Genomic DNA, 27,966 nt, shown 5'->3' with positions numbered 1-27,966 from the left:
TGCCGGAATGTTGATTCGGAAGATCTGGATCGCTTCGTAACACACTCGAGATTGGAAAACAGTCATTCCGTGGTCATGAGCAGGCGTCAGCGTTTAATTGGCGAAATAAATTTTACTTTTTAAGTTTTTTTTTTTTTTAAATGGCAAGTGTGGAATTCTGTATGGAATTATGCCTACACGTGGACGGTATAAATGTAATTTACCAACTTCCTCCACACACCGGAAAACTCAAAATACAGATTTTATTGTTCAGGAATGTGAATAGCTTCACGGTGGAAGAGGGGTTAGTGCGTCTGCCTCATAATACGAAGGTCCTGCAGCTCGGGATCTTTCTGTGTGTAGTTTGCATGTTCTCCCCGTGAATGCGTGGGTTCCCACTTCCAAAGACATGCACCTGGGGATAGGTTGATTAGCAACACTAAATTGGCCCTGGTGTGTGAATCTGAGTGTGAATGTTGTCTGTCTATCTGTGTTGGCCCTGCGATGAGGTGGCAACTTGTCCAGGGTGTACTCTGCCTTCCGCCCGATTGTAGCTGAGATAGGCACCAGCGACCCCAAAAGGGAATAAGCAGTAGAAAAATGGATGGATGGATGGAATGTGAATAACTATTTTACTGTTGATGTCATCAGCAATGAATACGTGAAAGATGAGACAACACCATATTGATATGTAGAGGTAAAAAATGACCATGTTTATTTAAAATAAACAATAAAAACATTAATATTGTGGGAATGTGAGGTCTACCCTCTGGGCCCAGGCCATCAGGCCTCCGCAGATGTCTTTCGCTGAGATATTGTCCACTTCTGATCCACTCATCTTCTCTAGAACCTGCACCGCCTTCTGAGAGTCGTTGCCCAGCTTACAAATCACATAAACTGGAAGAAACCAGAGAGATGTTTTTCTCTTGTTTGAATTACATTCCTGTGTACGTTATATAGACACAGTATATGGAAGGGCATACAGTAAATGTAAGGGGAGAAAAAGAGCTAGACACGCAACATATTAAAATAAAAGTGGGTGTGTTTTTCGGTCATTTAATTTTTATTTTAAGAATCAGAATTGAAAAACAAAAATCATTTGGTTTATTTGAATTTTATTTAGGAGAAAAAAGTAAATTGAGAAACAAAGTATTTAGCTTTTTTGGGGTGAAAAAGCAATAACAAATTCTACAAAACGAAGTGATTTTCATTTTATATTTGGAAAAAAGGACCATGAACAGATGATTTTTCATATTTCAGCACTGGACCCGGAAGTTGATAGTTACAACGAAAGCACAGACTGGCCATTAGGGGAAAAAGGGCGGTGTTCAGAAAGATCATGGATCACAGATGCTAATATCAATGCTCTCAAATGATCATTAAAAAAATAAAATCTGATTTATTACACTTGATTAATCACAGGTCAATGCTCACTTACATAACTGAAATGTGTTTTTACGAGTCCTTTTCTCCCCATTGCTGCCATCTTGTGAATTACATTTTTGTTATATGAAATATAAATTTAAAATCGAACCGATTGTAAACCTAATTATTGCTCAACAAAATTGAAAAAGAAAAATACTTTGTTTTTCCAACTGTATTTCAAAATTAAATTAAAATACATTTTTACTTTTAAATTCCGCATTCATGAACCAAAAATCAAATGACTGAAACCTATTCTGACCAATTAAGAACAGTATGTCTTTTCGTAGCATGTTTTTAGGAGATATGTTTTATTATACAGGAGTGATTCTCAAACTCTCCTCTCTGAGCTGCCACCTTATAGTGGTTGAGGAGTTTGCGTGTCCCAATGATCATAGGAGCTATGTTGTCCGGGGCATGGAAGGGTCTCCCAAGACTAACAGGTCCTAGGTGAGGGATCAGACAAAGAGCAGCTCAAAGACCTCTATGAAGAAAATAAATAAAGGACCCAGATTTCCCTCGCCCGGACGCGGGTCAACGGGCCCCCCCCCCCTAGAGCCAGGCCCGGAGGTGGAGCACGATGGCAAGTGGCTTGTGGTCTGTTCCCATGGGGCCCGACCGGGCACAGCCCGAAGACGCAACGTGCGTCCCCCCTCCAATGGGCTCACCACCCATGGCAGGGGCCATAGAGGTTGGGTGCAATGTGAGCTGGGCGGAAGCCGAATGCAGGGCACTTGGCGGTCCGATCCTCGGCTACATAAGCTAGCTCTTGGGACGTGGAACGTCACCTCACTGGGGGGGAAAGGAGCCTGAGCTAGTGCGCGAGGTGGAGAAATTCCGGCTAGATATTGTCGGACTCACTTCGATGCACAGCAAGGGCTCTGGAACCACTTCTCTCGAGAGGGGCTGGACTCTTTCCACTCTGGCGTTGCCAGCAGTGAGAGGCGACGAGCTGGTGTGGCAATTCTTGTTTCCCCCGGCTCAAAACCTGCACGTTGGAGTTCAACCCAGTGAACGAGAGGGTAGCTTCCCTTCGCCTTCGGGTGGGAGGGACGGGTCCTGACTGTTGTTTGTGCTTACGCACCAAACAGCAGTTCAGAGTACCCACCCTTTTTGGATACACTCGAGGGAGTACTGGAAAGTGCTCCCCCGGGTGATTCACTTGTCCTACTGGGGGACTTCAACGCTAATGTTGGCAACGACAGTGAAACCTGGAGAGGCGTGATTGGGAAAAATGGCCGCCCGGATCCGAACCCAAGTGGCGTTTAGTTGTTGGACTTTTGTGCTCGTCAGATTGTCCATAACGAACACCATGTTCAAACATAAGGGTGTCCATATGTGCACTTGGCACCAGAATACCCTACGCCGCAGTTCCATGATCGACTTTGTAGTTGTGTCATCGGATTTGCAGCCTCATGTTTTGGACACTCGGGTGAAGAGAGGGGCAGAGCTTTCTACCGATCACCACCTGGTGGTGAGTTGGCTGCGATGGTGGGGTTAGAAGCCGAATAGACCTGGCAGACCCAAACTCATTGTGTGGGTCTGCTGGGAACGTCTAGCAGAGTCTCCTATCAAAGAGCGTTTCAATTCCCACCTCCGGAAGAACTTTGATCATGTCACGAGGGAGGTGCTGGACATTGAGTCCGAGTGGACCATGTTCCCCACCACAATTGTCAAGGCGGCTGATTGGAGCTGTGGCCGCAAGGTAGTTGGTGCCTGTCGTGGCGGTAATCTTAGAACCTGTTGGTGGACACCGGCGGTGAGGGATGTCGTCACGCTGAACAAAGAGTCCTATCAGATTCTTTTGGCTCGTGGGACTCCGGAGGCAGCGGACAGGTACCGACAAGCAAAGCGGTGTGCGGCTTCAGCGGTCGCGGAGGCAAAAACTCGGACATGGGAGGGGTTCGAAGAAGCCATGGAAGACGACTTCCGGACGTCTTCGAAACGATTCTGGACCACCATCCGCCGCCACAGGAAGGGGAAGCAGTGCACTGTCAACACAGTGTATGGTGCGGATAGTGTTCTGCTGACTTTGACTGCGGATGTTGTGTATCGGTGGAGGGAAAACTTCGAAGACCTCCTCAATCCCACCAACACGTCTTCCTGTGAGGAAGCGGTGCCTGGGGAATCTGTGGTGGGCTCTCCTATTTCTGGGGCTGAGGTTGCTGAGGTAGTTAAAAAGCTCCTCAGTGGTGTGAGAAGTGCTCAGAGAGTATGGGGTATCAGACTGGGGATAGGTTGATTAGCAACACTAAATTGATTGTGGCGGTCCGCTCCCTGTAAGATCAGTGTCAGAGCTTGGTCCGCATTGCCAGTAGTAAGTCAGACACAATTCCAGTGAGGGTTGGACTCCGCCAAGGCTGCCCTTTGTCACCAATTCTGTTCATAACTTTTATGGACAGAATCTATAGGCGCAGTCAAGGCGTTGAAGGGATCCGGTTTGGTGGGTGAAGGGTTAGCTCTGCTTTTTGCAGATGATTTGGTCCTGATGGCTTCATCTGGCCAGGATCTTCAGATCTCACTGGATCGGTTCGCAGCAGAGTGTGAAGCGACTGGGAAGAAAATCAGCACCTCCAAGTCCGAGTCCATGGTTCTCGTCCGGAATAGGGTGAAGTGCCATCTCCGGGTTGGGGAGGGACCCTGCCCCAAGTGGGAGAGTTCAGGTACCTCAGAGTCTCGTTCACAAGTGGAGGAAGAGTGGATCGTGAGATCGACAGGCGGATCGGCGCGGTGTCTTTAGTAATGTGGACGCTGTATCGATCCATTGTGGTGTAGAAAGAGCTGAGCCGGAAGGCAAAGATCCCAATTTACCGGTTGTTCTACCTTCCCATCCTCACCTATGGTCATGAGCTTTGGGTTATGACCGAAAGGACAAGATCACGGGTACAAGCGGCGGAAATGAGTTTCCTCCGCCGGGTCGCGGGGCTCTCCCTTAGAGATAGGGTGAGAAACTCTGCCATCCAGGACGAGCTCAAAGTAAAGCCGCTGCTCCTCCACATTGAGAGGAGCCAGATGAGGTGGTTCGGACATCTGGTCAGAATGCCACCCGAACGCCTCCCTAGGGAGGTGTTTCGGGCACGTCTGAAGACCCAGGACACGTTGGGAAGACTATGTCTCTCGGCTGGCCTAGGAATGCATCGGGATTCCCCGGGAAGAGCTGGACGAAGTGGCTGGGGAGAGGGAAGTCTGGGCTTCTCTGCTTAGGCTGCTGCCCCCGCGACCCGACCTCAAATAAGCGGAAGAAGATGGATGGATGGTTCTCAAACTGTGGTACATGTACCACTAGTGGTACGCGGGCTCCATCTAGTGGTAACACCAAAGAATGACACCAAAGAATCACTTGATTAAAGTATTTTTTTATCTTTCTATATTAAACAGTGTTACTATTCAAACTGTGCGTAATGTCACAGGGGCAAAAAACAATAAATATACTCTTCCAATACAACCTCTGCCTTGTTTTTATATTAATATTTAGTCTTACTACGTTATTGTATTGTAATGTTGTTTGTTAATGTGGTACTTGGAGAGACAAGTTTTTTCTGAGGTGGTACTTGGTGAAAAAAGCTTGAGAACTTCTTTTACACAGTAAGGTATGGTGTGTTTGTTTGTGAGTGACATTTTTAATGATTTAGACTAGGGAACATCGAGTTACACTCGTACAATTTAACAAGGAAGAAGCAGAGCTTACTTAGCCCCCTGTAATTGTTGTATCATAGTAATTGCATCTTTTGCTCTTTATTTGTTATTTTCTTTATTTCTTACATTGAACAAAATTGGCCAATAAAGTTGATTCTGAAACTGATTTATGAAACTTTTTATCTATTAGACTGAATAGCTTAAAGGGGAACTGCACTTTTTTGGGAATATGCCCATCGTTCACAATTCTTATGGAAGACAAAAGGTTTTTATTTTGCAGTTTAACAAAATCGGCACATTCTAGGGTGGCTAGCAATGCAACTAATGGGAGTCGTCAATTCTACCACGAAATCACTTGCATTCAAAAACTGCAGACAATACTTCATTTACCAGGGTGTAACCCAACTTTCGCCCAAATGCAGCTGAGATAGGGTTCGGCCCCCACGACCCAGAGAGGTACAAACTGTAGAAAATGGATGGCTGGATGGATGGACAATCCGTAAGATGTATAATAACCAATCCGTAGCGACATTGTTATTGTAAGAGCGAACACTGAGGAACTGCTTTTCTAGCATAGTAACACATCGGCGTGCTTTGGTATTAGCCGTAAAAGCTAACTACGGCAAGAGATAAGCTAGCTTCTACGAGAACACAAAACGCGTGTGAAATGCACAACACTGAGATACGACACCAATTTGTACTAAGGGGAAAACGTATCACTATTTGTAACGTAATAGCCCACGATTTATATTTTGTTTGTACACAGTTACCTTGACAGCATATGTACTGTAGTCGTAATGATACGCATGACGTGCTACAAGTATCATGATCAATTTTATAGTAATTCACTCAATGGACAGTTGTGCGTTTGGTCCAGCTGATCGGGGCCGTTTTTTCGGTTTATTTGGAGTAAGCATTCCATTTATGTCAAAATAGCTTGGTTCCAAGATCCACATTTACAGCGTCAAAGTCACACCAACCGACCTCACTCTCTCGACTTCCGGATGTTCCGTTTCACCCTTTCATCGTGCTCGCTTCTAGAAGCAGTAGTTCATCCCCGCATATTCAGCTTAAAAAAGATAACGTAAATCCTCATTTGTCTGAGAATAGTCATTTTCGTTGTCTTTAACCAAGTCTGCCATGATTAAAAAACACTTGTGTTTGTTTCCGGAAGTAGGAAAACATTTGTTGGCGGAAGTCGGAAGTGCGCTGCTATGGAGATGGAAATCAATGCGATGAGGAAATCAGTTCCGGCAACGCTGAACACGACCAAAATACAGTAAATATTGAACATATTACATAGTTATGAACATGTCTGTTACTAAATTTCATATAAACTTGCAGTGTGTATGGAAAACCTTGATGGAGGGTTTTAAACTTGTTTTAGAGGGCTTTGAAGGCTACAACGATGACTACCATTAGCCGCATCTTCAAAGCTTTTATCAACTTTAAAAAAGAAAAAAGGTATGTTCTTGTCTCATGACTGATAACGATAGGTAAAACATTTTTAAAAAGTGAAGTTCCCCTTTAAGCATCAGGTCAAGTATGGATGTTTAATACAGCTATAACTATCCCACAATAAAGTAAGTGCAGAAAGAATGTTCAATGTTGCATTGATCACTCTCTTATATCGAAACATAGGAAAACTTTTTAATTGGCTTCTATAAACTGCCTTTTCGATTATAGTTAAAAATTACATATACCTCGATTTAACTCATTGCTTAAGAAACATGATGGGCGAATAAAACAGGCCCAAGATAACGATTTTAATATTCATTCCTCCAAAGCAGGCCAGCTGCTCAGGTTGGCCACACTTGTTTTGGAAAAAGGGGTCACCTGGCAACCCCATTACAATCTGCTAATAGCAGCCAAAATAAGCCACCAAGCCTGGCAATTGGAAAGCACACAGCAGACTGTGAATATGCACAAGTGTTTATACGCACTGCCTCATTTTCGACAACATACGCCGACCCAAGTGGCAGTTCTGTCATGTTACCTGGAGGCCAGTAGTCACCGGCCTTATGCTGTTTCAATCGGCATATGTGCTCTTGAAGTAACTGGATATGTTCACTTTTCCTCTCTTCTAAACTTGCAAGCGGAATGTCTGTCAACAATGTTAGGGGGAATAACAACAACAAAAAATGGGGGTTTCGTATGACTCGCAAAGGATACTCAGCGAGCTGGGTAAATGGCAAATCTCCACCTCCACAAGAGGGCGCACATCCAACAAGAGATGAGGCTCTGCTTTGTCCACAATGGATTTGTAATCCTGGAATTACAGAGAAACATATCCTAATGCACAACATAATAATCATTGAGAAGGAAGTGCTCTTATTTTAGGAAAACTGATTTATATCTCTCAGTTAAACACGGAAATGTAAATGACTTACAGCAAACTTGATTGAAGTAAAGATATGATTTGATTTGTACTCGTATTATAGTTATATTAACTGCTTTTCCTGAAATAACAGGAAACAAAACTGCTACTAATTGGCGCTCCAAACGCAAACCAAATTCAACGTGATCTCCATCTTTGCGCCTGATGGTTATTTAATAGTGCAGATTGTGGGATCATACGCACACGCAACCTTCTTGCTATACTACTTTTGCCAAACACAGCATTATTATTTTAATGTGCAAAATCAAAAAGCACATTTTAGGGCTAGGTGAGTGCTGATATGTGTGTTCACATCTTGAGACAACTACAGTACGTAGCACTCAAACAGGGCAGCATGCAGTGGACAAAGGTTCCTCACCTGCACTGAGATCCTCTGATCTCTGGACAGGAGGTTCAGTCTGCGACACTGAAATCAACATAAAATGTTCTATAATAAATAGACAATCATGTCACATAAAAGCATGAGTCATTTTGTGATCCATAACATCAAAACCAACCTTATCTGTTGCAGCTGACCCGCAGAAGGCCTCGTAGTCCACTAGCTGCGTTACACTGGGCTTCTCACCACACACTGCACAACCCGACTGCTTAGGACGCAACCGGATGGATCTGAATCTGGCACTTTGAGCGTCAAAGATTACCAGTTGCTGGCCACATGAAGCTGCCATGTTTGGTTAAGTTGTGACAAACATTGGCTAACACTATTCATTTTTAGGCACCCCGCTGACAAGCGGCTAACGGCTAATTATGTGTGGAGACGCTACCCTAAGGCCTAGTATCTAATAGGGGAACCACACTTTTTTTTTTACTTTGCCTATCGTTCACAACCATTATGAAAGACATTACGAATGTATTTTTTTTAATACAGTGTAACTTGTAAATAAACGTAAATAAAAGTCCACTTACAACAAAGTCAATTGGAGGTCCTTTATTTTGCCCACGGTGCCGTGATCACAAGTGTGCATTCCAATATTGACATCATACTTTCTTCCTTGCTTGCGGAAGGTTACTGTAGATTATAAATCATGCCTTTCACCTGGATATTAGAAGAACGAAGACGTATTACAACAAGTCGGTACACTTTGACAGACAATTTAGGCCCGGAAATGGTGAGAATGACACAAAAAGACACTTGGTTCCACTCTCTTTTTCTGCGCAAAGATTATGAGTCATTCTTCACTTAAACGGAAATATAAAAATATTTTATGAATTGCTATCCTAATGACAGCAAACATTGCACAGTAAGGGATGTTTTAATATGGTTGTTGGCTCTCATTAAGTCTGCAGTGAGAAATAAGCAGTAATGTTGAAGAAAAAGATGTGTTTATTTAAAGGCCTACTGAAATGAGATTTTCTTATTCAAACAGGGATAGCAGGTCCATTCTATGTGTCACACTTGATCGTTTCGTGATATTGCCATATTTTTGCTGAAAGGATTTAGTAGAGAACATCGACGATAAAGTTCTCAACTTTTGGTCGCTAATAAAAAAGCCTTGCCTGTACCGGAAGTAGCAGACGATGTGCGCGTGACGTCACGGGTTGTGGAGCTCCTCACATCCTCACATTGTTTACAATCATGGCCACCAGCAGCGAGAACGATTCGGACCGAGAAAGCGACAATTCCCCCATTAATTTGAGTGAGGATGACGGATTCGTGGATGAGGATAGTGAGAGTGAAGGACTAGGAAAAAAAATAAATAAATAAAAGAAAGGGAAGTGGGAGCGATTCAGCTGTTATTAGACACATTTACTAGGATAATTCTGGAAAATCCCTTATCTGCTTATTGTGTTACTAGTGTTTTAGTGAGATTATATAGTCGTAACTGAAAGTTGGAGGGGTGTGGCCACGGGTGTGGTGACCACCAGTGTCTCTGAGGGAAGCCACGTTTCTCGACGAGGGGAGGCGATGTGAAGGCAACTGGTCGGGCCGGGCTGAGCTTTTTTTCTCCCTCCTCCACGGTGGAAGCATCCCACGTTTGGGGGCGGCCGGTCGGAGGAGGCAAAAGAGTCCGCAGCTGCCTCTTTGACAGGTTGCACAAGGAACGACGCAAGCTCCACTCATGTCTACGGTAAGAATCGACTTATTACCACAATTTTCTCACCGAAACCAGTCGGTTGACATGTGGTAGAGAACTATGTTCACTTGACCGCTCTGTTCCATAGTAAAGCTTCACCTTCGGGAATGTAAACAAGGAAACACCGGCTGTGTTTGTGTTGCTAAAGGAAGCCACAATACACCGCTTCCTTCCTGCATCTTTCTTCTTTGACGTCTCCATTATTAATTGAAAAAATTGCAAAAGATTCAGCAACACAGATGTCTAGAATACTGTGTAATTATGCGATTAAAGCAGACGACTTATAGCTTGGATCGGGCTGGAACAAAATGTCCGCGACAATCCGTGACATCACGCAAACACGTCATCATAAGCGTCATCATACCGTGATGTTTTTAACAGGATACTTCGCGCAAATTTTGAAATTGCAATTTAGTAAACTAAAAAGGCCGTATTGGCATGTGTTGCAATGTTAATATTTTCATAATTAGACTGTCGGTAGTAGTGTGTTTCAGTAGGCCTTTAAAACGTATGTTTAAACTGATCAAAATACATAAATATTACATTTGATTATAAATGTGCCTGTTGCTACTTTGTATACAAACACAGGGTGTATATAACACTTTAATGAAGGTGTTTGGATGTTTAAAGCGCTTTTACAGGCAGAATAGAGACTCCCTTAAACTCCATTGTAAGCGTATCGGTACTTTTGATCGCATTTATTTACTATTTAGAATGCATAAAAAAAAGAAAAACATATGTGTTCTTGTCTTACATAAGGATTGTGAGTGATAGGCAAAATTCCAAAAAAGTGCAGTTCCCCCTTTAAGTATCATTGTCAAGTATTATTACTGGAGGATGAGACAAAACATGTTACACAACAAGAGCAAGCCAGGAGAAAACATGCAAATAAATAGGCTAACTGCTAAACTAGCTTGAAATAACACTAAGATGCTTACTAGTTTAAGAAATTTAGATTGAACCACATTACAGCAGAAAGTAATCGAATCCATCCATCCATCCATCAATTTTCTACCGCTTGTCCTTTTTGGGGTCGCGGGGGGTGCTGGAGCCTATCTCAGCTGCATTCGGGTGGAAGGCGGGATACACCCCGGACAAATCGCTATCTCATCGCAGGGCCAACACAGATAGACAACATTCACACTCACATTCACACACTAGGGCCAATTTAGTGTTGCCAATCAACTTATCCCCAGGTATTAACAGGAAATTAACACAGATTAATAAGAGTCTATACAGAGGATAATATAACTGTTGGTGTATCAGCATTGTCAAAGTCGGTATAGGACATGTAGAGGAGTGGGGATTGATTCTTAAATTGGTGATGTCAACACCAAGGGTAGTATTAGCATTAGATCGATACTAGAGTGATTAGGTGGATATTTGTATTTTGCCAAAATATGTTCTTGATTGTGTTTGTTAATGTTTACATACTCAAGGAATAAGTCCCTTAACACAGGTGGAGTAAGAGGGTAAAACCCAAATAATAAAAAAAAGTAGTAGATAGTATCCATCCATCCATTCTTTTTCTACCGCTTGTCCTTTTTGAGGTTGCGGGGGCTGCATTCGAGCGGAAGGCGGTTTACACCCTGGACAAGTCGCCACCTCATCACAGGGCCAACACAGACAGACAACATTCACACTCACATTCACACGAGGGACAATTTAGTGTTGCCAATCAACCTATCCCCAGGTGCATGTCTTTGGAAGTGGGAGGAAGCCGGAGTACCCGGAGGGAACCCACGCAATCACGACGAGAACATGCAAACTCCACAAGGAAAGATCCCGAGCCGGGGATTGAACTCAGGACTACTTAAGACCTTCGCATTGTGAGACACATGCACCAACCCCTGCACCAACCCCTGTACCACCGTGCGGCCCAGTAGTAGATAGTAGTTTTTGTTTTACTTTAAATATTGTGAACTATTGTTTTGTTTTTTTGCTCATACAACTGTAAAAACTAACTAGTTTAAAAACTGTGTTGGTATTGTTAAACAGCCATTAGCACTCTCCAATAAGAAATGACAAAGAAAACCAGTAATACATGTGGAGTGGCAACAACAGTATGTTTTGCCAGAGTTGAGTTTGGATACAGCCTTGTCCAGATGCTACCTTGAGGACCTCCAGTGCTTGAAAGCAACCCATTATGCCTGGAACTTACAGATTAGCACAATCTTTTACCAATAAACACCATTTAACAGAGTGGAGAGGGTAGAGAAAAACATGTCTGTACACAGGTAATGGCTTCTGGAAAAGAAGCTTGACTTACCGACGCCTAGCACGCCTCCGTCAGAACAGTTGGTCACTGTCTCCGGGGGCGGAGGCACTGGATACAAGCATCTGTAGCAGGGACCTCCATCATAGTTGTAAATGGTCAACTGCGAAAACACCATCAGCCCAAAAAGGTTAGTAGGTAACTGCTAAAGCAAACTGACCTGCCTGATATCTTACCTGTCCCTCCATTCTCAGGGCACTTGCTGATACTAGAGGTTTACCACTGAGCACACAGGCATCATTGACAAGGTAACGAGTGGGGACATTGTCTGAACAATCAGCCACAATGTCATATATGGAGTGGGTGAAGTTAAAGTACATAAGCAGAACATTTCTATATCAAATGGAAAAATGATTCAGTGACTTTAAACCAGAATGAAATATCGTGAAAAAGGGATGTAGGCTGAGGATACTGTTGAATGAGCTGCAAGGCGTTCTCAGACGAAAGCTGGAAGTGGTAAGGGACACACTCCACACTTGAGTTTAACCTGTGAGGTTACATTCAAAAAGTAGAGAAACAACGTTTACTTATTTGAATTACCCAAGTTTGCACAGCAGAAAGAAAAATACCACTTGTGATGTCAACACATTCGTTAATAGAGTTGGCGGTACTTGTTCCCCCTTGCTCGTAAACACAATACAACACACCTGGTCTGCCATAAAATAGGAAGGAGCAGGGGGATCAGTGTTGCCAACTTAGCGAATAATATGACCCCTTTAGATAATCTTTTACAAAACAGCGCCCAGCAGCAAAGCTAGCAAAGACACGTTTGGAAAATGACATGAAAGCTCACATGCCTCTTTCGGGCCCTCCCCCATCTAAACACCCAGAGGCAGCTCAGTTTTGTTTGTGGCATATAAAAAAAATGCCAAAGAAACAGAGACAGAGGGAAGTTTGTTCACTTTTTGAAAATGCGTTATTTGCAATTATGCAAATTTGGTTGCCACTTTGACCATAGAACAAAAATGAACGCTAAAATTTAGAGATGTGACGGTTACGAACAAGCTCAGTCTTTTAAATGGCTTCTTCAAGTTAACAACCAGAGACGATTCGCAGTTGCAAGCCCTTTGTTTGGGAGCTTATTTAAATCAAATTGCCAACTTACTGTCATATGCGCACCACCTGACTAAACTGGAGTCAGATCGGCTGAAAAAAACACAACAAAATGAGCATAGCAACATTCGGATGCACTTTTTTGGTTCAAAATATAGATGTACACACAGCATTTGTAGATGTATTACGTAGGCAGTATTTTGCATTTATAGTTCAAATGCCTGTGCAATTTTACCTGTATTGTTAAAATGCGTTTGTGGGAAATGTTATAGTTAAGTTGATTTGCATAGAGATACAGTATGTGTAGCCTGGGCAGCAGAGGTGGGAACCTCACGATTCGATTACGATTCAGGAGCAATGAGTCGATTAAAAATCGATTATTGATTCATCTTTAATTTATGTATATTGATGCGATTTTATATTTATTTTTGTGTCACTAAATAAACATTTATCACTTGCAACTTAAAAAAAACAATTAATTTGGTATAAAACACAGTTAAATTAATTCCCACGTTTATTCAAATAATGAAAGTGTGCGCAAAACTGGACCATAAGTAAAGGAGCTGCTCAGGTTTCTCAGTGAGGTGGCTTGCTGCAATTTTAGAACTGTTTCTATTACTTTTTTCACAATAAATAAATTGTTAATTGATTATTGACATTAACTAATCTATTCTATAATCGTCCGTGTCCGAATTGCGATCCAATCTAAAAATCGACTATTTACCCCACCTTTACTCTTTTTTTTTTTTGTCCTGTCAAGCTTCTCAGGCAAATTATATAGTTGACGTGGATGCCCCTATCGGCTGTTCAGAATTACTTTACAAAAGAGAAGTGTACGATGCCTCTCTTGTTGCCTTATTTGAATTTGACTTCATGAAATGTATTTACTGAAATGTATTTATTATCATTTGGTACAGCCAGGCCAGAGCAGGAGGGGATAGAAAGAGAAAGAGGGGGGAATTGTGGGGATAAGAGGGTAATTAGACAGAGAGACAAAAACAACAGCAAACACAACAATAACAACAAACACAAAAACAACAATAGAACAACACCAGCACATACGATATGTACAAATGATGGTAAAAGTGATAGCAAAGAAGCAGTTAGTGAAATAAATAATAATATAGAAATAACAAGGAGCATTTTTACACTACAACTGGAGCAATACAAATACCAATAGAAAAAGCACTATTGATAATGAACAATACCAATAATTTACCTCTATTATCAACAATACAGTTGTTCAAATGCAACAATACATATACATAATGATAAATAGAGAAAAAAAAAAAGGAATACCGAAAGATGGGGAGGAAGAGAGAGAGGCCACCTATATTAATCTTGTAGATTGTTATAGAAACAATGGGTTAAGCTTTGTCAGTATGCCATGTGTTTCCCAGTTTCTCCTAGGGCAACAACGTTATTATATGTTTGATGAAATGTGATTATGTGCATGAGTGTATGTACCACACCTCTATTCTGCAGTATTTATTGTGCCACAAACGTTTGTAGGTGCGCGAAAATTCAAAGCATGGGGATAAAGTACAACTTTATAGAAGATGAACAATGAAAACAACCCAGATTAAATTTATTACTAATATTTTCGAATATTTCGCACGAATAGAGGATAAATTGGTGAAATTTCAAATCATTCAGATCCAAATTTAATAACTGCTAGCAATGATTATTTAAATGATAAAAACATAGGAAAGTAACTTCTGAAAAAATTCTGAAAAAGAAATATAAGACAGTCTTTTGAACGGCTCTTGGAAAAGAACAGCTCTTTTCAGAGAGCCATAAATCCCATATTTACCAGAATTCAGTACTTGTGTCTTCATTTTGCAATATGGTTAAAATGACAGTAATAATCCATCCATCTATTTTCTATTGCTTGTCCCTTTCAAGATCACGGGTGTGGGGTGGATCCTATCTAAACTGCATTCAGGTGTAAGGCGGTCCTGTCAAGTACCTGGCAGTAACAATTCCTCTCCACTTCCATGTTACACAATACTGTACTATCAATAAAGCTTTTACGACGGTGGCAGTTTCAGCCTTGATCTAATGCTTAGTAGAAATTGTAAATATTTTTTTTGGGGGGTAATCAATTACAAATCCCAGTGTCCAGAACGGTTGTTGCGTTTGACTTTAGAATGTTCCAGTTTGTTTCCTAGTGGTAAAATGGCCCCCTCATGTGGCTATTATGTGTGCATACTAACTACACAAGTGGGTCCAAGAGGCAGCAAAAGAAGTTGTGTTTGAAATCACATGTTTTCACAACATTTACATAGGCTGGAGTCAAATACACACTTGTGGTGAGACTAAAAAGCGCCAGCATACATTGAAAAGTAACCATTACTGTCACAAAAACATATCAATATACCTAATTAAGGGATGTTTACTACTAATAAAATCAGAATCAGAATCAGACATGATTTATTATTCCCCAAGGGGGAAATAAAAATTTTCAGCACATTTTTGACACTAGTTTGATGATGATGAATACTTTTTTGACCCGCACATAGGTGTGACTGTGTTATGTGACTGTGAGGGGTGCGGATGTCACCTTCTAACTGCATTGGCAGCAGACAGAGCTTTAGCTTGACCCTGGTTCTCCTCCCCATGCAGCACTTGTCTATGCAGGTTGCTGAGCTCCACCTCATCATAGTCCAGCAGGCCCAGGCGCCCTGGTGACGATAATTAAAATGAGTGCCAAATTTCAACAATTAATAGACAAAAACCTATTCACTTCCAAACGACTTTAATAAGATGAAATTTAAAAATACTACAACAAGTAGACTACCTGCCATTACAATTGTCCATCAAAAACTTGTTTTATATAAAAATGTTGATGATGAAAAAATTCAAATGGAGTTTAACTATTTAGAACCACATTTATTTTATGTTTAAGAATGCATGACAATAACAAAAAATGTACCTCTTAATCAAGTATCAATCATCCATCCGTTTTCTACCACTTGTTCTTTTCGGGGTTGCGGGGGGCGCTGGAGCCTATCTCAGCTGCATTCGGGCAGTAGGCGGGGTACACCCTGGACAAGTCGCCACCTCATCGCAGGACCAACACAGATAGACGGACAATATTCACACTCACATTCACACACTAGGGCCAATTTAGTGTTGCCAATCAACCTATCCCCAGGTGCATGTATTTGGAGGTGGGAGGAAGCCGGAGTACCAGGAGGGAACCCACGCATTCAAGGGGAAAACATACAAACTCCACACATCAATCATGTGCTTTAATATTTTGTCTGGGATTTTATGCATAACAGCACATTTAAAAATCCCCAAAAAGGTAATTATTTTATATATATATATATATATATATATATATATATATATATATATATATATATATATATATACATATATATACTCAAGAGCGGTTCTAAAGACTAACTTGTTGTTACAATTTGTTAAGTAACTCAAATGTAAAGAAAACTATCACTGACAGCAGTTATAAGGTCGGAATATCAGAATAATTGGAATTTCCCCACAGATTGCCTTTATATATGTAGCGGTGGGGGCGAGGCCAGGGGAATGGTCCATGTGACATTTATGGCATATATTTTTATTAAAAAGCTTAACAATTGTTTTACAAACCCCGTTTCCATATGAGTTGGGGAATTGTGTTAGATGTAAATATAAACGGAATACAATGATTTGCAAATCCTTTTCAACGCATATTCAAATGAATGCACTACAAAGACAAGATATTTGATGTCCAAACTCATAAACTTTATTATTTTTTGCAAATATTAATTAATTTAGAATTTCATGGCTGCAAGACGTGCCAAAGTAGTTGGGAAAGGGCATGTTCACCACTGTGTTACATCACCATTTCTTTTAACAACACTCAATAAACATTTAGGAACTGAGGAAACTAATTGTTGAAGCTTTGAAAATGGAAATTCTTTCCCATTCTTGTTTTATGTAGAGCTTCAGTCGTTCAACAGTCCGGGGTCTCCGCTAAAGTATTTTACGCTTCATAATGCGCCACACATTTTCGATGGGAGACAGGTCTGGACTGCCGTCGGGCCAGTCTAGTACCCGCACTCTTTTTTTACGAAGCCACACTGTTGTAACACTTGTCTTGCTGAAATAAGCAGTGGCGTCCATGATAACGTTGCTTGGATGACAACATATGTTGCTCCAAAACCTGTATGGACATTTCAGCATTATTAGTGCCTTCACAGATCTGTAAGTTACCTATGCCTTGGGCACTAATACACCCCCATACCATCACAGACGCTGGCTTTTCAACTTTGCGCCTATAACTATCCGAATGGTTATTTTCCTCTTTGTTCTGGAGGACACCACGTCCTCTGTTTCCAAATATAATTTAAAATGTGGACTTGTCAGACCACAGAACCCCTTTCCACTTTGCATCAGTCCATCTTAGGTGAGCTCGGGCTCAGCCAAGTCGGCGACGTTTCAGGATATTGTTGATAAATGGCTTTCGCTTTGCATAGTAGAGTTTTAACTTGCACTTACAGATGTAGCGACCAACTGTAGTTACTGACCGTGGTTTTATGAGGTGTTCCTGAGCCCATGTGGTGATATCCTTTACACACTGATGTCGGTTTTTGATGCTGTACCGCCTGAGGGATCAAAATTCTGTAATATCATCGCTTACGTGCAGTGATTTCTCCAGATTCTCTGAACTTTTTGATGATTTTACAGACTGTAGATGGTAAAATCCCTGAATTCCTTGCAGTAGCTCTTTGAGAAATGTTGTTCTAAAACTGTTCGACAAATTGCTTACAAAGTGGTGACCCTCACCCCATCCTTGTTTGTGAATTACTTAGCATTTCATGGAAGCTATTTTTATACCCAATCATGGCACCCGACTGTTCCCAATTAGCCTGCACACCTGTGGGATGTTCCATATAAGTGTTTGATGAGCATTCCTCAACTTTATCAGTATTTATTGCCACCTTTCCCAACTTCTTTGTCATGTGTTGCTGGCATCAAATTCTAAAGTTAATGATTATCTGCAAAAAAAAAATTGTTAATCAGTTTGAACATCAAATATGTTGTTTTTGTAGCATATTCAACTAAATATGGGTTGAAAATTATTTGCGAATCATTGTATTCCATTTATATTTACATCTAACACAATTTCCCAACTCATATGGAAACGGGGTTTGTATATACAGTATGCCAAAAAACATCTGTGTTATCCATTTATTCATTTGCTACCGCTTTTCCCTTTCGGGGTCACTGGAGCCTATCCCAGCTGCGCTCAGGCGGAAAGCGGGATACACCCTGGACAAGTCGCCACCTCATCGCAGTGCCAACACAGATAGTTATGTATATTTAAAAACAAATCTGTGTTATTAAAAATAACAAGTTTTCTTGTACTATATTGTTATTCTATATTTTTCAATATTTGGGGTAGAATGTAGGAATTTACTTTGCCAAATATACATAACACATATACGTATAACAGTCTTTTGAATTAGAGATGAAAATAACAACTTGAGGTGATTTTTGACATTTTCCACAATGAAGTCACTGTAAAACAAAGCACATTAAGGAAGTACTTTGAAGTGCGCATACATGTATGAATCAAGTTAAATTAATAATAAAGTTTGGAATAAACTGAAAAAACCAATACAGTAATGCAGAATGAAAGTTGGCTGTAATGCCGCTAACTTAATGCTAGCATACAACGGACCAGCCTATTCACAGACTAACCAAAATTAGCAGAGCCAATCACAGGGCACATACATAGATAAACAATCCTTCACACTCACATTTATACCTTTAGACAATTTACAGTCTGCAGTAGGATTGTACGGTATACCGGTACTATTAAGAACCACGATAACAATTGATTGAAATCGGTACTATACTGCTTTTGAAAAGTACAGGTACCGTTCTTTCATCTGCGGTGATGACTACAGAGCCGAGGTGCATGATGTTCAGTGTGTCAAAATGCCCACACAAAGTGCATACAAGCAATAACATCTTGGAGTGGAAGAATGGCAAAAAACGACAATTCTACTGGTTAAGAAAAGAGCGTGCTTGAAGCGCAATATGGAGGTATATGGGCTTCAAAACTAACGGTAAAGGTGACACTTTAAACAAGGAAGTGCCGTGCCTCAAGTGTTGCTTTAAAACACGCCTCGCAAATTGTGGCGATCATTATTACCACATTTGCTTCAGACTTAGGTAAACATTTAAATAATGAACCTTCAGATCTGGAGTTATAAATAGTGACAGGTAATAATGTCGTCGTTACACCTGTCCAGCTGTTTGGCACCAGTGCAGACTGTCTTCAAGAACCACAGGGCAGACGTTCCCTTCAGGCTCGATGTTTTCGTCGAGGGTAATCCTTTACAATGAGTCTACTAAGCTCCGCTTTCCATTCAGAATTTGAGGCCACCAATTTTTGACATTCTGGTAGCTTTATTAGTTTTGCAGGACACAAGTGGACACGTTCATGCGCTACCTCTCCCTCTCTTTACTCGCCACACAAATATTGACGGAGTTAGGACCGTCCATCTAACATCAACAAGTGCAAGTAAAATGACTGAATTTGGTAACAAATTGCTACAATTTGGTTTTATCTTTGACAAATGTGTGTCTTACCAGCTAAATGGTTTATCTGTGGACATTTAGTCATAGTTTTGTGTTTAGTACTTAGTAATTATTGTATTTTTCTTAAAGCACAGATTTGTTTTTAGTACTTAGTAATTATTGTATTTTCCTTAAAGCACAAAACCAGGATTTGCAACCATAAATCATAATAAATTTAATATAATGTTAATAAAGCCTTTTTACTATATTCTAATCTAATATTTCATTATGGAAAATTGTTCTTTGAGTGCAACAACAAAAACAATGTGTTTAATGCCCTTTAATTTAACTTTTAACCTTCTAAAATTTCTCTTTGACTGCAATAGGAAACATATGTTTATCATATTGTAAGATTATCTGTTAAAATAAGGCCAAAATGTTATTTTCGATATACATTTTGGTACCGGTACCAATTTATTGGTATTGGGACAACCCTAGTCTCCAGTTAACCTAACATGCATATTTTTGGAATGTGGGAGGAAACCGCAGTACCCAGAGAAAACCCCACGCGCATGGGAGAACATGCACACTTCACACAAACGGAGATGTCCAAACAGGGCTTAGATTTCTTGCATAACAACAACTAAACTTTTAGTTTCTGTTATGAAAATCGATAATGAAAGTACAGTAGATTGGACCAACAATCACAATATTTATTACCACGACATGACTTAAGTTTATTTGCTCAACCAGGTCTTCATAGTTATATTTAGGTATAACAACCACAAAAGAACAAACATCAATGTGATATAATGTCCTTTTTTTACATTTAGTTCTGCTCTCAAACACTACTAATATAGCAGAGTTGTAGTAGTAGTAGTATAGTAAACTCGATTGAATCACAGAAAGTTTCTCAAACAAATCAAATGATTAAACATTAACAAAGTGATCGCTACAGACACAAGCATGGTCTGATTGTATACCACAGGATGAGGAAAGTGACATTTTTAAGAAACATTTCCTTTTAAGTCATGGGTGTCAAACTCTGGCCCACGGGCCAAATTTGGCCCGCCGTGTAATTTCACTTGGCCCTTGAGGCAATATCAAATTAACATTAGAGCTGGCCAGCTGTTGTAACACCGCATTCACCGCTAATACTCTTACTTGCCAACCCTCCCGATTTTCCCAGGAAACTCCCGAAGTTAAGTGTCCCTCCCGAATTTCATCCCGGGCAACAATATTGGGGGTGGGCCTTAAAGGCACTGCCTTTGGCGTTCTCTACAACCTGTCGCCACGTCCGCTTTTCTTTCATATAAATAGCGTGCTGACCCAGTCACATAATATATGCGACTTATACACACACACAAGGGAATGCAAGGCATACTTGGTCAACAGCCATACAGGTCACACTGAGGGTGGCCGTATAAACAACTTTAACACTGTTACAAATATGCGCCACACTGTGAACCCACACCAAACAAGAATGACACATTTTGGGAGAACACCCGCACTGTAACACAACATAAACACAACAGAACAAATACCCACAAACCCTTGCAGCACTAACTCTTCCGGGACGCTACAATATACACCCCCCGCTATCACCAAAACCCGTCCACCTCAACCCCGCCGTCGAAAAGAGGCATTCCATTTTTATTTAAATTTTATTTGATATGTCATTGATATTTTTTAATTATTATTATTATTTGAAACTCGATTTTGCATGTCACTATAAATGTATATACTGTAAGCCTTGCTTGTTCAAGATTCAATGCAAAACTTGTTTGAGTCCCTATTAAAAGGTTAATTTGTTCAACCTCGGCCCGCTGCTTTGTTCGGTTTTAAATTTTGGCCCACTCTGTATTTGAGTTTGACACACCTGTTCTAAGTACTTTCATTTTTTTCCCTAACTTTATTACCTTTATGAAGGACTTCTTTCAGGACTCTATGAATGCTTTCCTATCTCTCTATTTGACGATTGGAACACCCTAAAACAGAACAGCAATACGGCAATGTCTGCCCAAACCCTACACTCACGCTCTCTTTTTTATACTGCTACGCTGAAGCTGCTTGACCATCATGTCAACTAAGACTCGAAGAAGAAAAACGGATGTGAGTTTATTCAACATAGATGCTGACCACATTATAGCGTCATTGGTGATGTTTGTTAGTGTCAACAAATTATCTATAATAGTATAAACGAGCTGAATAAACATCTTGTAGGCTCAACAGCATATACTATATCTTTATATGGCTAGAGAAGCTTCATACTGAACAAGCATATATACAGCTAAATATTGAGACAAAATATACTTCACATCATAGAAACAACTGCAGACATGAAGAGTAGATGAGACTAATATTTGTAGCAGGAAATCAACTTCAAAGAAACATATTTTTTCTCATTAGCGTCACGATCACAGCAGCACGGCCCTCTTTATGTCAATCAAATACGTTACTTACCGATGGGCAAATAAAATAAGTCCAACTTTGTCTTTCACGGAATAATGCCAAATTTGTGGACCCCTCAGATGTAAAGACATGATGTACCTTAAATTTTTTCTTCTGTAAATACAATAAGTGTTAAGTGAAGTAAAGAAGCAGTAACCTCTTAGTGATGATAAATGGTTTAAATATTTCAAATAAAATATATTTTTCTTAAGAGTGTAAAAATCCACTCAATCCCATTTGAAATATTTTTTTTTATTATCGCTTTTATATTTGCCTCCAAACCTTTCAAAATAAGCCTGAATCTGCACTGATCAAAGTTAAAAACGGTAGCCTAATGGGGCTTAGACCATGAACTGAAACCTTGAAGTGCCCGGATGTGCCTAAACGTCACATGATTGCAACCCACCTATAAGTGCTTTAAGTATATTACACTTATGTAAGATACCTTTATTTTGTTAGCCCAGTCAGACCGGATGCAGCACACCACGCCATAATTGTGAAGGTGTGTTGTGCTGTTTTTTCTCAGCTTAATGAGTAAAGATGCGACTCACTTGAGGCAGTTTTAAAAAAAAAAATAAAGAGAGAGCCTCTCAAGTTGCGACCAAAGTCCTGTTTGTACAAAGATGCCCCACAAAAGTTCCTGAACTGCGTCCAACCAAATAGCATTCGACAGCACAGCCCGCAACCAAAAAGGTTCCTGGTAGCTTGGAAAAGTCCCATCTGAACTCCGAAAGGTTCCTATAAGAACTAAATCTACCTAGGTAGTTTTTGCTGGAAACACAGGGGGAACAGTGGGGAAGTTCATGTGGTGGAAAAGGGCCTATTAGTTATTTGGTTATGCTGAGAGGCATTTGCTCACTACTTGCAACTCTTAGTCGGATAAGCATCAATATTTTTCACAACAAACGTTGATCTTTTTCTTGTGTTTAATACGGAGTATAATAATGCATTTCATTACCATACTGCTTTGGGAGTAATGAAAGTGTTAAAAGTTACGCGATTGAGTTACCTACCTATACCTGCTGCTGCTAAATACTGAGCCAGAGGACAGCCAAGTCCTCCACACCCAACAACCAGCACCGAGGTCTTGGATAGGTTCAGTTGCCCTATAAAGAATCACAATTCACTGTGCTGTGTCACACAGTACATCCGAGAGTGTACAGTGTAGCAGAAGAATTCTTACCTTGTACTCCTAGCTCAGGCAGGAGGAGCTGTCTACTATAACGCATTATGTCTTCGTTGGGAAGAGCTGCTTTGGCTTTAAGTGGAGGAAGAGATGTTACTTCATCATGTAGCCCTGGATCTAAGCAGCCATTCTTCTAGAACGAAAAGTATAAATGAATATGTATATTAATTTAATAAATTAAAATAAGTTTGTCATGAAAAATTATCATAGCTATAATACATGTTATGTAGCATGTACCTCATGGCAGGATTTCCCACACATTCCTTTATTTGTGGCGGCCCGCCACGAAAGAATTACGGCCGCAACAAATTAAAATTTAAAAAAATTAATTAAAAAATATATATATATTTTTTTTTTTATCGGCTTTTGACTCGCTCGACCGCTCATAAAAGCAATGGGACTCTGTCTGTGAATGGAGCTTGTAGTTACTACATATTATATAAATATGTAAATATTATATAAATATGTATATAAATATGTACATAAAGTGTTGTAATTATATTCCAACTCCGCGTTCTTCTTGGTCATCGCCGTCGCCGCTGACACCCTATCCCCAAGTGCATGTCTTTGGAAGTGGGAGGAAGCCGGAGTACCCGGAGGGAACCCACGCATTCACGGGGAGAACATGCAAACTCCACACAGAAAGATCCCGAGCCCGGGATTGAATCCAGGACTACTCAGGACCTTCGTATAGTGAGGCAGACGCACTAACCCCTCTTCCACCGTGAAGCCCCAATCAGTAATCATGATTTCAATATTGTTAACAATAATGTTAATTATTACTTCGGCCATAATTGGCAGCCCTAGATCTCATACATGAACACTGTTCTTTTATCTATTATATATATATATATATATATGAGCACCACAGTGGAAGAGGGGTTAATGTGTCTGCCTCACAATACCAAGGTCCTGGATAGTCCTTGGTTCAATCATGGGATCTGGATCATTCTGTGTGGAGTTTGCATGTTCTCCCCGTGACTGCGTGGGTTCCCTCCGGGTACTCCGGCTTCCTCCCACTTCCAAAGACATGCACCTGGTGATAGGTTGATTGGCAACACTAAAATGGTCCTTAGTGTGTGAATCTGAGTGTGAATGTTGTCTGTCTATCTGTGTTGGGCCTGCAATGAGGTGGGGACTTGTCCAGGGTGTACGTCGCCTTCCACCCGATTGTAGCTGAGATGGGCACGAGCGCCCCCCGCGACCCCAAAGGGAATAAGCGGTAGAAATGGATGGATGGAAAATGGATATATATATATTGCCTCGAAAGAAAATATTTGCCTTGGCGCCCTAAAATATGAGCCCTTCTTTAAGGCAACACTTGCCTTGACCTTAAAGGCCTACTGAAACCCACTACTACCGACCACGCAGTCTGATAGTTTATGTATCAATGATGAAATATTAACATTGCAACACATGCCAATACGGCCTTTTTAGTTTACTAAATTGCAATTTCAAATTTCGCGCGGCGTATCCTGTTGAAAACGTTGCGGTATGATGACGCGTGCGCGTGACGTCACGGATTGTAGCGGACATTTTGTTGCAGCCCGATCCCAGCTATAAGTGGTCTGCTTTAATCGCATAATTACACAGTATTCTGGACGTCTGTGTTGCTGAATCTTTTGCAATTTTTTCAATTAATAATGGAGACGTCAAAGAAGAAAGATGTAGGTGGTAAGCAGTATATTGCAGCTGCCTTTAGCAACACAAACACAGCCAGTGTTTCCTTGTTTACATTCCCGAAGGTGAAGTTCTACTATGGATCAGAGCGGTCAAGCGAACATGGTTCCCGACCACATGTCAACCGGCAGGTTTCGGTGAGAAAATTGTGGTAATAAGTCGGCTCTTACCGTAGACATGAGCGGAGATTGCGTCGTTCCTCGTGCCCCTGTCAAAGAGGCAGCTGCGGACTCTCTTGCCTCCGCCGACCGGCCGCCCGCGAACATGGGATGCTTCCACTGCGGAGGGGGGAAAAAAAGCTCAGCCTGGCCCGACCAGCTGCCTTCGCTTCGCCAAGAAACGTGGCTTCCCTCAGAGACACTGGCGATCACAACACCCGTGGCCACACCCCTCCGACTTTCAGGTACGACTAAATAATCTCACTAAAACACTAGTAACACAATGAGCAGATAAGGGATTTTCCAGAATTATCCTAATAAATGTGTCAAATAACATCTGAATCGCTCCCACTGCCCTGTCTTTTTTTTTTTTTTCTAGTTTTTCACTCTCACTTTCCTCATCAACTTTCCTTTCATCCTCGCTCAAATTAATGCGGAAATCGTCGCTTTCTCGGTCCGAATCCCTTTCGCTGATGGTGGCCATGATTGTAAACAATGTTCAGATGTGAGGAGCACCACAACCCGTGACGTCACGCAGACATCGTCTGCTACTTCCGGTACAGGCAAGGCTTTTTTATTAGCGACCAAAAGTTGCGAACTTTATCGTTGATGTTCTCCACTAAATCCTTTCAGCAACAATTTGGCAATATCGCGAAATGATCAAGTATGAAACATAGAATGGACCTGCTATCCCCGTTCAAATAAGAAAATCTAATTTTAGTAGGCCTTTAAAAAGTTGAAATTCGAGGCCTGATACCCCTGGGATAAAAAAAAAAGTGTTACGATGTCATTTATTAGTTTCTGCAAATATTTGTCTCAATAGCCAATATGCCAACCGGGAGGAAAACCTATTAGTGATAGTGAATGTGTACTATTATGACATTATAGAGTTGAACAGGACAATAATAACAGAGCGTTTACATTAAGCTGCCTTAATATTCAACAAAACAATAACATACACCACCTTTTCGAGTACGTCCAGTTTATTCCTCAGAGTTGCGATTTCTTTTTCTTTCTCTTTTAGCTGTGCCCTCAAGGAGAATATTTCCTGCGTCATTGCTGCTGAAAGTCAAAGAACTACAAAAGATACAAGTTTAAGGGTTCAGCTAACTAAGACGTTGCAGCGCGACAGGAACAAGTCGAACAGCACACTTCCGGTCTGATCACGTGGAAATGAAACCACGTGACACGGCGTGTCGGTTGTCGTTTTTTTGTTTGTTTGTTTGTTTGCATTCGAACCTGGGCTGTGTTCCAAACTTCCACACTTTCACGTTTATACATGTTGTAGTGCATAGGTGTGTTCACAGAAGTACAGCAAAATAGAAATTACTCTAAAGCAGGGGTCACCAACGCGGTGCCCGCGGGCACCTGGTAGCCCGTAAGGACCAGATGAGTAGCCCGCTGGCCTGTTCTAAAAATAGCTCAAATAGCAGCACTTACCAGTGAGCTGCCTCTATTTTTTCAATTTTATTTATTTACGAGCAAGCTGGTCTCGCTTTGCTCGACATTTTAAATTCTAAGAGAGACAAAACTCAAATAGAATTTGAAAATCCAAGGAAATATTTTAAAGTGAAGTGAAGTGAAGTGAATTATATTTATATAGCGCTTTTCTCAAGTGCCTCAAAGCGCTTTACATGGTGACACCCAATATCTAAATGACTTGGTCTTCACTTTTTTAAATAAATTCTGTTGAGTAAATGTGATCTCATTGTTATTAATGCTGTTTCTGTGTATCAAGAGAGAGAGACTTGCGGTTGTTGTTTTGCGCCTCCAACAGGTTATATACGGAAGTGCAGGCTCACCCGTGATATTGTCACGTGATCTTTTCCGGTTCAATGCGCGCCAGGAAATGACGTTATACTCACAAAAAAGAAACGCGATTGAGTTGTGTTCTATTTTCCACAGTCACCGATGTTTTGTTTCCCAGTGAGTGCTGTGAGGCATTGTACTGAACCATCCTTAAAATAAACCATCATCTTTCATTTATATACAACTGGAGTATTCATTGAAGATGAGTGACGAAAGAAGAAACCCAACAAATTCGTTTTTTTTTTACTTTGCTTTATATAACTTTCAGAAAGACAATTTTAGAGAAAAAAATACGACCTTAAAAATGATTTTAGGATTTTTAAACACATATACCTTTTTACCTTTTAAATTTCTTCCTCTTCTTTCCTGACAATTTAAATCAATGTTCAAGTATTTTTTTTTTATTGTAAAGAATAATAAATACATTTTAATTTAATTATTCATTTTAGCTTCTGTTTTTTCGACAAAGAATATTTGTGAAATATTTCTTCAAACTTATTATGATTAAAATAAAAAAAAATATTCTCGCAAATATAGTAAATCTGTAGAATCACATTTAAATCTTATTTCAAAGTCTTTTAAATTTCTTTTAAAATTTTTGTTCTGGAAAATCTAGAAGAAACAATGATTTGTCTTTGTTAGATATATAGCTTGGTCCAATTTGTTATGTATTCTAACAAAGTGCAGATTGAATTTTAACCTATTTAAAACATGTCATCAAAATTCTAAAATTAATCTTAATCAGGAAAATGTCCTAATGATGTTCCATAGATTATTTTTTTTATTTTTTCAAAAGGATTCGAATTAGCTAGTTTTTCTCTTTATTTTTTTCGGTTGAATTTTGAATTTTAAAGAGTCGAAATTGAAGAAAAACTATGTTTCAAAATTTAATTTTCATTTTTTTCGTGTTTTCTCCTCTTTTAAACCGTCCAATTAGTTTTTTGTTTTTTTTATCTTTTATTCTCTACAAAAAACTTTACGTAAAAGGAAAAAGAATGTACGACGGAATGACAGACAGAAGTACCCATTTTTTTATATACATTGATTTATTTATTAAAGGCAAATTGAGCAAATTGGCTATTTCTGGCAATTTATTTAAGTGTGTATCAAACTGGTAGCCCTTTGCATTAATCAGTACCCAAGAAGTAGCTCTTGGTTTCAAAAAGGTTGGTGACCCCTGCTCTAAACGCTCCAATGTGGAATAGGAGGGGGTGAGACGGATCAAGAATGTATAATGCTGTCCCCCATCTTGCGGCAGCTACCTGTCAACACTTGAGCAGAAATACCTACTACTCTATGCCGTA

At 40.4% G+C, this 27,966-nt stretch overlaps 1 protein-coding gene across 5 annotated transcripts; it reads right to left on the bottom strand.

The window, feature by feature from the left end:
* Positions 1-663: 663 nt before the first annotated feature.
* On the bottom strand, positions 664-26,033 carry mocs3 (molybdenum cofactor synthesis 3). Of its 5 annotated transcripts, none has more exons than XM_061895554.1 (14): positions 25,818-26,033; positions 24,866-24,973; positions 23,013-23,148; positions 22,843-22,935; positions 15,402-15,522; positions 12,198-12,272; positions 11,962-12,079; positions 11,780-11,888; positions 11,604-11,666; positions 7,933-8,096; positions 7,794-7,841; positions 7,210-7,306; positions 7,034-7,141; positions 664-876 (listed from the first exon to the last, which is right to left on the bottom strand). In XM_061895554.1, the coding sequence occupies exons 1-14, from the start codon at positions 25,908-25,910 to the stop codon at positions 719-721; spliced, it is 1,491 nt and encodes a 496-aa protein (XP_061751538.1). In that variant the 5' UTR covers positions 25,911-26,033; the 3' UTR covers positions 664-718. The 5 variants fall into 5 exon arrangements, with proteins under 5 accessions (XP_061751538.1, XP_061751540.1, XP_061751539.1 ...); XM_061895556.1 differs by having other exon boundaries at positions 11,604-11,660; XM_061895555.1 differs by having other exon boundaries at positions 23,013-23,145.
* Between the last annotated feature and the right edge of the window lie 1,933 nt (positions 26,034-27,966).

The sequence above is a fragment of the Nerophis ophidion genome, linkage group LG03, assembly GCF_033978795.1.
Source record: "Nerophis ophidion isolate RoL-2023_Sa linkage group LG03, RoL_Noph_v1.0, whole genome shotgun sequence".
NCBI lineage: Eukaryota > Metazoa > Chordata > Actinopteri > Syngnathiformes > Syngnathidae > Nerophis > Nerophis ophidion.
The sequence above is the reverse complement of the archived record's forward strand: the minus strand, read 5'-3'. Positions and strand labels throughout refer to the sequence as shown.